Source organism: Entamoeba histolytica, genomic scaffold (assembly GCF_000208925.1).
Source record: "Entamoeba histolytica HM-1:IMSS scf_1104750517061 genomic scaffold, whole genome shotgun sequence".
Lineage (NCBI taxonomy): Eukaryota > Evosea > Mastigamoebida > Endamoebidae > Entamoeba > Entamoeba histolytica.
Genome location: NW_001914867.1, coordinates 38076 through 50534, shown reverse-complemented (window position 1 = coordinate 50534; position 12459 = coordinate 38076). Strand labels below are relative to the sequence as shown.

At 24.8% G+C, this 12459-nt stretch overlaps 4 protein-coding genes across 4 annotated transcripts; 3 read left to right on the top strand and 1 right to left on the bottom strand.

Moving 5' to 3' along the window:
* Positions 1-41: 41 nt before the first annotated feature.
* On the top strand, positions 42-1043 carry EHI_049500 (SAC3/GANP family protein; the record flags this gene model as incomplete). Its single annotated transcript, XM_650784.1, has 1 exon — positions 42-1043. One exon carries the CDS (start codon positions 42-44, stop codon positions 1041-1043), a length of 1002 nt encoding a protein of 333 aa, XP_655876.1.
* Positions 1044-4215: 3172 nt separating this feature from the next.
* On the top strand, positions 4216-5013 carry EHI_049490 (bromodomain protein, putative; the record flags this gene model as incomplete). The annotated part of the gene is made up of 1 exon (XM_650783.1): positions 4216-5013. One exon carries the CDS (start codon positions 4216-4218, stop codon positions 5011-5013), a length of 798 nt encoding a protein of 265 aa, XP_655875.1.
* A 124-nt stretch (positions 5014-5137) lies between these two features.
* Positions 5138-7273, bottom strand: EHI_049480 (phosphoinositide kinase, putative; the record flags this gene model as incomplete). The annotated part of the gene is made up of 1 exon (XM_650782.2): positions 5138-7273. The coding sequence occupies one exon, from the start codon at positions 7271-7273 to the stop codon at positions 5138-5140; it is 2136 nt and encodes a 711-aa protein (XP_655874.2).
* A 236-nt stretch (positions 7274-7509) lies between these two features.
* Positions 7510-10296, top strand: EHI_049470 (uncharacterized protein; the record flags this gene model as incomplete). The annotated part of the gene is made up of 1 exon (XM_650781.1): positions 7510-10296. One exon carries the CDS (start codon positions 7510-7512, stop codon positions 10294-10296), a length of 2787 nt encoding a protein of 928 aa, XP_655873.1.
* Positions 10297-12459: the final 2163 nt, after the last annotated feature.

The following is a 12459-nucleotide window of genomic DNA, read 5'->3' as shown; positions in this document are numbered from 1 at the left end:
TTTTTTTTTCTTTTTTTATGAACTGATTGTCTTCTTTTAGTATGAGTCTTCAAGCCATCAAAGAGGCTGAGAAAAGGGTAAAAAATAAACTCATTGCAGAGAAAAAAAAGGTGGTATTTACTGATGCTGATTTCAATCAAATGAAACCAAAGAGGTTATCATTAAAAAAGGAATTTCCAAAAAAGTTAAAAAAGAGTGAAAAACACATTAAACTGACTCATAAAGAAACACAAAAACCTAATAAAGTTAACCAAGAAATTGCCATTGTTGGGTGCTCAAAGTCATTAGAAAAGAGTTATTATAGATTAAAAGGAGAACCAAAGTTAGATGAAATTAGGAATGAAGAAACCCTAAAAACGGCATTAAATTTTGTGTTAATGAAATACAAAAAGAATAAGGATTATGCTTACTTATGTGATCAATTAAAAGGTATTCGTCAAGACATTACTGTCCAAAGAATTAATAATGACTTTACTGTGTTAGTATATAAAGTACATGCTAAATATTCTATTCAACATAAAGATGTTAGTGAGTTTAATCAATGTATTAGTGTGTTGATGCATTTATTTAAAGAGTTACAATATCCTGCTGAAGACGAGTCAGTACTAATGTTTACTTCATTTCAAATATTATATACTGCATACGTTAATTCTCTCTTTCAATTTAAAGCAATTGTTGATACTCTTCCAGAAACTGTTAAAGCAAATATTGGTATTCAAATTGCAATTAATATTTCCATTGCTTATTTTAATGATGATCCATATACGTTTTTTATTATATATAAAAGAGCACCTAAATTATTAAAAAAAGTTATTTATTCTATTATAGAACGAATGCAATTTAAAACAATTCAAATGATATGTTTAAGTTATCGTCCATCTATTTCATTGAAAAAATTAAAAGATGATTTGTGTTTTGATTCTTTAAGTTCATTGTCTCAATTCATTACTAAACACAAGCTAATTCTTGATGATACTCAAACACTTCTTCTTACAGAACCTTCTTTGAAAGTTCTTGTATCACGAACATCTAATGAAGGATAATTGATTGGTTAGACATAATTCAAATTTAAGAACTAATAATAATTAATATATGTTTCTTCTTTGGTGATGTATTTGAATTATTTATTCAAATGATACAATCTTCAAGAACATACATTATTCATAAAAGAGAATTATCTTTGTAGTTCTTATAGTTTAAACACTGATATTTTTTTTCTCACTCAATTTGTACATTAAATGGTGTATTTAAAAATAAGACTATTGTCTTTTCAAATCAAATACTTGTTATTAACTCACACGCTTCACTTCCATTTATAATTCTTTCATTACTTTCTACATTTATTTTAAATGGAATGAATATTATTGAGAGTATTAATGTTGTTCAATTAGAGGTGAAGGCATTGAAAAGAAAGATGGAATATCTTTCTTTGAAAGTGATTTAAAGTAAAAACAAAAATTGAATAAGTACAAACTATTTCAAATGTTGAAAGAATATTTCAGAAATACAACTGTAATAGAATTTATCAATTAAACTAATTGTACTTTTACAACAATTATTAATAATAGAGTTAAAACAGTCAAGTCAATAGAAAGAAGTATGAAAAGAAGATTACTTAGTAAATTAACTAATGAAAATACCATTCAAGAAATAATGTTTATAATATCGTTTTTTATATTGAGGGTTCTTTAATAATAAATAACTAGACAAGAAAAAGCTGGACAATGTCACCCATAATAAGAGATTCAAGAAGAGTCTTGTTAGTGAATAGGAAAAATTTTATATGTTTGAAGTTCATTTAATAAGCAGAATTTTTAATTTAAGAACTGACTTCTCAAATATCTTTCAAGAGAATAAGATTATTTATGGGGTTTTATCATATGTCAAATGAAGATATACTTTTTATAGTTACTTCAAAACAATTTGGTAATAACGTTATTAGTATTGTTAGAATCAGAACAAAACCTCTTCTTCATACAATACTCTGCCAATACAAAGAATCATATTTGATTGAAAATGAGTTCGTTCAAACCAATGTCAACCATTGACGCATTTATCCAATTTTGAAAAAAAAAGAATATGTTAAGTTGTCCAAAACATTCCATCATAACAAAAGAATCTGTAATTTCTTTAGTGATTGATATTGGTTTAATTAATTGGTATGTTCTAGACATTATGACTTATCATATTGATAGTTTATAAATTAGCACAATAATTCTCTGAGAGATTCATATTAGTGTGTATGTGAATAGTTAAATCTCTAAGCCAAGTTAAGAGATTCCTTGAAATTCTAAATTGCACAGAAGGATTAATTTAATTATCCAATAAATTCTGAAATACTATTTGTAGCTCATTTAAATATTCAATTTGAGATTTGTATATTTCAAATTCTATTCTTATTAAGGAAGAGTCTTTTGTTACATAGAGTGATTTATTTTGAACTAGATAACACAATGTTTATACTCTCTTTTGTTGATAATTCACAAGAGCTTATAAGGTCAAATTTTGTTATGACTTTTGCTGAATGATCTATTGTATGCACAAAAGTAACACTTATTACCCAACATAGAAGCTCACCATTATGGAATAACCTGTCTCTTATCGAAAGTTTTATTTTTTACAAATTCTTTCTTAGACATAATAAAGAAATTAATTCTAGAGGTTGTCCTTTCATTATATACAAAGAAAATAAAGAAACTACTCTGAAAGAGTCAAAATATGCAATCATTAGTACTTAGTTTCAACGCGTGACTCATTGCATTTATCAAAATTAAATCAAAATTGTAATATGTTTTCACATAAAAAAATAAGTTCATTTGAAACAACAATTGTTAAAGATAAAGAGAGTTATTTCTCAAGTTTTCAGCTTACAGTTACTATTTCTCAAATGAAAGGACAATACTATTTGAAAAATCATATGGATTTATTGGACCATTTCAGTAAGAAAAATTTTGTCAGTTCAAAGTATTGAATTTAATTACATTCATACCATTTAAAATAAAGTTTTAAGTCTTTACGGATTGAATCAGAATTGTGAAATTAAAAGTTCATCTGTTCTTATTGAAAAAATTCTTTAATAATTTTTAGTTTTATTAACATAGAAATACTTTCTGTAAAGCGAAAATTAGACGTAAGTTCTATTATTTTCATTCTAAAGTCTATATTCAAAAACATGGTGTTTTGGTTATTAAAAAACGAATTGTGTGTATGTCCATGATATTCACTTCTCCCAAATTCAAATTGAAGGTGAATTAAAAGTTATATCAGAAATAATATTTGAGATATATTAATTATTTTACAAGACAAAGTATTTTATTACATCTAACCATAACATTGAATGGAAAAAAGTAGTTATTCAGATTAGTACTAAACAATAGTTAAAACAAAGTCAAAATTTAGGAATATTCATTAATGAAGCAAAAGTTCTAATTAAAGACTTATTTAATAAGTATAATATTCCACATTGTATATACATTAATGAGAAACTTATATATAATAGTTTGTTTTATTATTTTAACTTTCTTTCTAAATAAAATTTACAAATAGATATACTAACTACGTTTTATTCTTCAAATATTATCAATTCTTTTATGGCAATTATTTTAATTATTCTTTTCTTTGTATTATTAATACGTTTTATTAAGAGGTTATGTTAAGTAAAAGAATATATAACATGAATTTATATTTTTTACATTAGGTACATTGGCTTCTCTTTTAGGGGTTTAAGAAGAATTAATTTCCCAAGACATTTAGTAAGTTTGAATAACAGTTGATGTTTTAATTGTTATTAAGATTAAGTTAAGAATATTGTATTAAGGATTAATGATTTAAAAGAAAGAATAAAGAGCAATATTTATTGATGAGGAAGGATACAATATAATTAAGAAAACCTTAATTTTATGAAAAGGAGATAATGAAAAGAGTAGATTGAAAGTGAAGTTAATTGGTTCTATGAGTCAAAAAAAGAAAAAAAAGGAATAACAGCTCAATTATAAATAATAGTTATTATATCAAAAGATATGTGAATTAGTTTTAAGAAAGTAAAGGTAATAGAAGATATATAAATATTAGATGAAGTATAGACTAATTAACCATGTTTTAATGATAATTTTAATATTTTTAGTGATTTAAGAAGAAAATAAAAGAAATAATAAAAGTATAGTATAAATGGTATCAATAAGAACAAACTAGAAAATTGTAACTTAAAGATAAGAAATGGAAGAGAGAAGTGAAAAGCTAATTAAAGGAGTCTCTAAAGAAGAAGAAAAGAAAGGACAGAAAAAAGAAAGAGAGAAGAAAGAAAGTAAAATTGAAGAAGGATCAAGTCATAGACCTATGACAAGGTCAATGAGTGGATATGAAATTGAAGAAAAGCCAGTAATTAAGAATGAGCCATTAAATAGTTTTGAAAAAGAGTTATGTATGAGTGTTATGAAACAATTAATGAAAGTAAGTGAAAGTGAAGTTTTTATGGAACCAGTAGATCCAGAAATATGGAATATACCTAATTATTTTGATATTATTAAAACACCTATGGATTTAGGAACAGTGATAAAAAAGATTAAAAAGAATATGTATTATTCTATTGATGAATTTAGTAATGATGTTAGACTAACTTTTACTAATGCAATGACTTTCAACCCTCCTGGAAATTATGTTCATTCTTATGCTGAAAAATTATATAAAATCTTTGAAAATTATTATAGACATTGTATTCGTGAACTTAATCATCATTTAAAAGAAGAAAATAATATTCTTCAGTCGAAGAAAAAATATTCACAGAAACCTTTAAATCGTTCAGAAATTCATTACCTCACTCAAAAAATGAAAAATATTCCTTTAGAATGTCTTAATGATGTTTGTGAAGTATTAGAAATACAAAAACCAATTCAACCAATTTCTGAATTAAATATAAAATTAAAAGATTTTCCTAATTCTTCTCTTCACCATATTTATTCAATTTTTAAATTAAATGATAGAGAGAATCAATCAGCTTCTACTTCAAATGATTGACCATGTTCTTAATTATAATTTATTTCCCTTCAATTAAACAATTTATTAATGTTTTAGTTTGAAGATAAAGAATTATTTAAAATAAATAAACTAAAATAACACAAAAAATTTAAAAAATAAAATGTTATTCTAATAATGAATCATCAGGCATAACCATAAACACAGAATTGATAAATGAAAGAAGTCTTTTGCGATATAACTCTGGTTCTATTACTGTTGGATTTTGACCTAAAGCTCCTATTTTTTTAACAACACTTTCTAATTGTTTATCCCATGTGTATGTTCGTATAAAATCAATAATACCAACTCTTAATAATCTGTCTTTTTCATCACATCCAACAATTAAAGAATAGTCCATTACATTAGATGATGATAACATTTGTGTATCATTTTTAATAATTGACATTAATTCTTGTTTAATTTCTTTACTAACAATGATTGGTTTTCTTGATAATGACTGTACAAAATTACCATCTAAACCAACTTTTAGTTCTTCATCTTCTAATGTTCTTTTTTTAAGAGTACCTTTAAGGTCATAAGTTTTTGTAGGTTCTTTTCCATAAAATAAATTTTCCATTATAAGGAATATAACTTTTTCACTTTTGTTATTACCAATTTTAATGAATGAAGAAAAAACTCCAAGATTTCTTACCAGAACAGTTTTACGTTCTACAGTTAACATATAATTAAAATATCCAACTCCACCACCATCTAAAAATGCTTCATATTCTGGTGGTTTTAATTCTTTAAATAAGAATTGTTCATCAAATGTTTTAAAGAATAAACTTTTTGATTTACCACCTTGTGTTGTTATTGAAGTTATATAAGCTACACTTCTAAAGAAATTATGACATGCATTTTCTATTGGAATTGATAAATTTTTGTAATACAATAACCTTAAAAGATGGAATTGACAAGCAAAACACAATGAAACTTCAATTGTTATTGGAATAGTATCAACTATTGTAGTATATTTAAAATCAAAATGTGGTTTAATTGTTGATGATAATACACGTTTAATTGTTGACTCATTTAATTCATTATAAGAATAACTAAGATTATTAGAAATAAGATAATTTTTATATGATTGTGTAGATAAAGCAAATGCAAAAAGAGTTGGTAATGTTGATAGATTTAGTTGAAAATATGTTTCATTATGTTCTACAATTAATTGATCATTCCATATTAATTTTAATACTAATTTTTCATCTTCTAAAGGAATAGATGTAATAGAAATTAATTGATTATCTTCTATTGATTGATTATTAATAAGAGAAAGTCTAGGAGGTTTTGTAATTTTTCTTTGAGGAGAAGTATCAGTAATTTGAGGTAAAGAAGATTTAGATATATCTTCATTTATTTTAGTAAGCAAAGATTCTTTATTTTTAGAAGTATCTAATTGGTTATTAAATTGTTTAGAGAATTCAAGAGTTTCTTGATAAAAATTTAATTGAAATTTAACTAAATCAGATGGTGTAAATTGTAATAATGATTGACCTAAATAAATGTTTTCCATTTGATTTAATTTAGAATATAATTGTTTTCTTGCTTCAAATGACTTTTGAACTTTAGGAATTTGTTTTCTTAAAATCATTAATTCTTTTGTCATATGACAATTCATTTCAATTATTTCAGATAAAACGTGTTGTTTTTGTGAAATTTGATCTGGAATTAATTGAGATTGAACAGAAAATGGTTGAATTAAAGATAAAGAGAAATGAAGTGCAATTCCATTTCCTGTAAATTCAAGAATATGATACAAATAATCTTTACATGGAAATGTTGGAAATTTAGGATGTTCTAATGAATGTGTTGTTGCCAAAGAATGTAAAAGTTCATTTAATGAAATAGAATATATTGATTCTCTTAAAGTCCATACCTCAGAACTTTTTTGACATTTTAAACATCTCATTCTTATTAGTTTTAATGATTCTTCTGGTTTCGAAGTCATTGCTGTTGTTATTGTAAGTTTAATATTATTAAAAATTATAGATGTGGTGTGTTGATTTATTTGTCCACTACAATGCATACATCCTCCACCATTCAAAAATGGAGTAATTAAATTTTGTAATGTAAATTCATTTGGTATTAAGATATAACTATATACTGAACATTGCATAGAATAATCAGAATGTAGCAAAATTGCTATACAACTGTTTTTTAATTCTATTTCATCTGTTTCATTTGGATCAACATTTATATTAACAGTATGTAATCCAAGGAAATTAACTCCACTGTCAATTTGAATATATTTCTTCATTGAATTCATTAGTTTCACGAACAATACCACTCACTATATTTTTAAGTTCTTGTTTCTCAATTCAATCTTTTTATTCATTCATTTGTGTTTTATATAACAAATTTACTTTGTATAAAAAAGTTGTATTAATACTTGAAAATTCTAATGAAAAAATTATATCTTATAAGCACTATAACTATTAATTATAATAAAATAAACTAAAAGAATAAAAAAAGAAAACTGTAAATATTCTCTCAATGCAAGAGGAAAACACCATTATTAATACTCTCCAAACACTAACTTCTCCTTGTGACTCTCAAACACGACAAAATGCTGAACGAACATTATTAAATTCATTACCACAATCAATTCCTGTATTGTTGAATATTTCATTGAGCAATACAGTAGACCCAAATCAAAGGTTATTAGCTGCTATTGTTTGTAAGAATAATTTAGTTACAAACCAATTACCACAACAAGACATTGCAGCTTGTGTTAGTCAAGTGTTACCTCAAATCCATACCTGTCCTCAAAGGATTGGAATAATGCTTTCATTCTTCTTAGAAGCACTTACTAGAAATGACAAAGTTAGTAGACTTGCTTTAATTAATGAATCTATTAGAAGATTACCATCAACATTACCTGTCTTAGATGCTTTATTGTGTTATTCATTTATTGATAGATCGATATTAAATTCACTTTGTTCTAAGAATGGTGGATGTGCTGATCTTATCCAATTAATACAAACACAGACAAGTCCTTCTGCAATGAAAATTATTGGAAGTATTATTTCATTTATTGGTATAGATTGTCCTGAATATGTAAATAATGAGGTTTTTCAACACTTACCTGATGCTCTAGAATCAGTACTGAATTCAGAATCAATTCCAGCATGGTATCATGCATTATCATTAATTAGACTTTTATGTTCAGATGCACCTGAATCAATTAGTAAATACTTTACGAAGTTATTACCATGTATTTTAATGGTTATTCAAAAAATTATTCAACAACAACAAAATAATCAATGGCAATCATTAGAAGTAGTTAATGACCTTTCTTTTGACATTAAAGATGGAGTATTAATTGTTTTAGTAGATGTTCTTTCTGCTTTTGCAGCATTAGATTGGTATCATAAGTATAATATCGAAAAAGTTAATGATATAGTTACATTTGTTGTACGAATTATGTGTAGTCAAGTACAAGACTGGTCATTTCCCTTTGATACATTATCTCATAATTCCGCACAAAATGTCCTTCAAACATCATCCACAACATTACCAGAAGCAGGAATTATTTTCTTTCATAATATTATACTTCACCAAATAGTACCTGTAAATGTATTATTTATGAGTAGTTTTCAATTATTAGAACAAGGAGAACAATTATTAATATTACATAAACGTAACTTTGTAAATATTAGAGGTACAGGATTATTAATATTAAGTATTTGTGCTAATTATTTAACAAAAGCACATATCCCAATGCAAAAAGAAGTTAATAGTATTATTGTTAATGTTGTTAAAAATGATTTCCAATTAATTGATATGATGAATAATGAAGACTTTGTTGATCATGACATTTGTTATGCATTAACTTGTATATCATCTGTATTACCTTCAGCAACATATTCAGATTTAGCTTTTTTCTTAACTGCTTTATCTAATTCGTTTAATAAGTTTATTTATTGTCCTATAGTATTACCTTATTTCTTAAGATTACTCACTCATTGTCTTTCAATTCAAGACTTTACAATATCTCCTTTTTATACTTCTTTCTTTTCTGCTTTATTAAATTCACTTTCTGTGGGTCCAGATGAATTACCATTTGTTTTAGATGCTTTATCAGCTTATTGTAGATACCTACCACCAGCAGGTACATTATTCCAACCATTAGTTGCTTCCTTATTACGTTGTTTTTTACATAATCCACTTTCTCCTAAAGTTAGAAATTCAATGATTCAAATTTTTACTACCTTGTTTAATAACAGAGCTATCTTCTTAAAGGTTGTCGAATTTTTATTCTCTCCTTTACCAACTATTTTTGCCTTTTGTTCAAGACAAAGTTCTGACTATCCAACACAAACAATATTAATGGTATCAAAAGTTATAGTCAAATATTCAATGGCACTAGGTGATGAATTAAAGAAATTATTATTATTATCTTTAAGTGCAGGAAAAGCAACTTCTCAATGTTTAGAATTGTCTATTGACATTATGATAGAAACATTAAGAAAGTACGTTAATATCATGGAAACGGAAGATGGACAAAATATTGTATCACTCATGTTACAAAACCTTGATGAAGCTGTTAAAATTGGATTAATGGAAGAAGAATATTTGTTAAAGAAAGCATGTGAAGCCTTGTTACTCCTTGGAATGTTTCATGGTAATAAAATTGGTCAAGAAATCGTTCAAATTGCTGCAAGAGGTAATGGAAAGGGAAACAGTGATTTAGAAATTGTTTTAGCAAGAGCTTTCATATCCTGTAAAGGGTTAAATACAAAACTTACTCAGTATTTACCTGAACTTTTTAAAAATGCTGTTAAAATGCATGAAATGGTAAAAGAAAAAGGAACATATCAAGGAAAAATTCATGGAATGTATGAAGCTCAATTAATTGAGTTTGAAGAAGTTGATAGTCTAAGAGATGAAAAAGGAGTACCTTTAACTATTTTGTCGTTACTAGGTTTATATCTTGATCTTATTGGAATGGAACAAATTTATGCAAATGAAAAAAGTGCTATGGAACAAAGTAGGTCTAATGGTATGAATGAGATGAGTGATGATGATGACTGTTGGTGTAGTGATGAAGAAATAGACATATATACTCTTGGAGAAGATCATATGGAAATGTCAGAGGCTTTACAAAATAAAGAATTAGATATGTTGTCTCGAGATGAACTTTTTTATTCTAGCTACAAAGATTTTCTCCAAAACTTTTTCAGTCACTTTAAAAATGATTGTTCGAAACAACGATTCTTAAGAATACAACAGTCTTCTTTGAGCTATAACAAAAGTCTCTATGAATTTTTGTCTAAATGAATTTTCTTTTAAGCTCATTTTAAAGATAACAGTAGGATTGTCTTGACTATTACTTCAATATAATGTTTTTATTCTTTTTTTATTTTTGGTTGTTCGTTTCTTTTCTCCTTCTTTGTGAAAAATAAATGGAAGTTATTCAAACAAAAAATTTTAAATAATTGTAACAATACAAAACAATGTCACTAATAAACTGGTTTTATCCTATTATTGTTGTAACAACATTTTCTATCATTGTTTCTATCTTCTATTATAATTTATCTAATAACAACTATCGTTTTCAATAAAATATCATTTATTTTTTTTTATTTGTTCTAATAATTTTTAACAATAACTTAATGAAAGATTTCATGAAATTACTAAATCTGGAATACTATTATTAATTTTATTGCTTCTGAAAATAAGATCGATTTTATATTCATAAGGTATTTAAAACTACTTTATTTAACTTATTTTCTTTCTCTTTTTATGTTTTAATCTGATTGAAGGAGTTTGTCTTTGATTTATTTACAAAATAATTATTTTCAGGAAGAGAATAATTATTATACACAACTTAAAAATAGTTGCAAACATATTAAATCAATAATCCTAGTTTTGTGTTATTTTTTTCTGGAAAAAAGTTGTTAATTAAAGAGTTTATTATCTTAACTGAGTTCAACAATCCATTTATTTATTTTATACACCATCGTTTGTTCTGCAAGTGGATATGTTTTTTATTAAACTATCTCTCTTACTAAAAGACATTAAAATAAGTGTTATCACTCTGGAAATTACATTTACACAGTAAGACTCAATTTTATTTTATTCTTTTAAAATTATACAAAATAGTAATTTCAGTAATAACGACTTAAAGGTTTATTAATTTGTTGAATTATGTTAGTTTTTATCAAGTTGTTTAAGAAAATTTGAAATATAATAGACAGTCAGAGTGATATGAATGTAAATGAGACAAAAATTTAAACACAACAGTATTAATATTATCATACATCATTCTTAACTTGAACTGAAACGAATAGTGTATAAATAATGAAATTAACATAAATAATATTAATTTTAATTACAACGAATATTTTTAGTATAACATAATGTAATGTATTTTTACAATGTTTTTAATTTCAGAGAATTAAAATTGAATAAAGATGTGACATATATTAAACAGAATATTTTTATTTTATGAATATTTTTATTGTTCTGTAATTCTGAAAAGATAATAAAATGTGTATGTATCAGCAAGAAAATAAAAAATGCATGAAATTGTTTAAATTGGAAATGAATGGATGTATAATATAGATAGAAAAACTTGTAGCGTTTAAAATTGTTCTTGATAATTCTTTTTATAATTCTTTGTTCCATCAATCCAATTTATTATGTTTTTATAATAAGTATTAGTTTTGATATTTTAAACCAGTACATGAAATATGCTATACAAACATTTTTAGCATTTAACAATACAAATCAAATTTCAATTAGTTAATAATAGTAATGAGGCAATGTGAATTATATAATAGAATCTGCTAATGACTTTGCTTAAAATGACAATGGTCTTTTTATTATGTGTCAACTAATTTAATATTGACTTTATGATTGAAGTAAATGTCTATTTTATTACCAAGATTGTTTAATTTAATTATCAATAGATTAATTCTGAGTATTAACAAGTGTATTGATACTTGTTCAATATACATAACAATACTAGAATTTTTCATTGAATATTACTATTTTTTATTGAAATAATGTTTATTACTAGAGTAAAGAAAGAATAAATTTCACTTGGATTATACTCTTTCATAAAATAACACTCTAATGATGTCTTATATTAATGATACATATCCATTGTTTAACACTTGATATATTTTTAATATTCAATGATGATCTACATATCAAAAACATTATTATATCATGTATGTATTTAATACATTATTAGTTTTAAATATTTTTCAAATCATGTATTTTCATAATTATGTCTTTTTCTTTGTATATTAGTGTTTTATATCGACATAAATCAATGAATTGTTACTTTATTTCGATTTTATTAGAGATGGAAATCATTTTAAAATGTAATGGTAATTTTGTGGTTCTTTTTCTTCTTTCATTGTTTGTAATGTTCTTTCCTTTTAATCTACTAATTGATTGTCATAATATCAGACAATCTAATAGAACATCCAA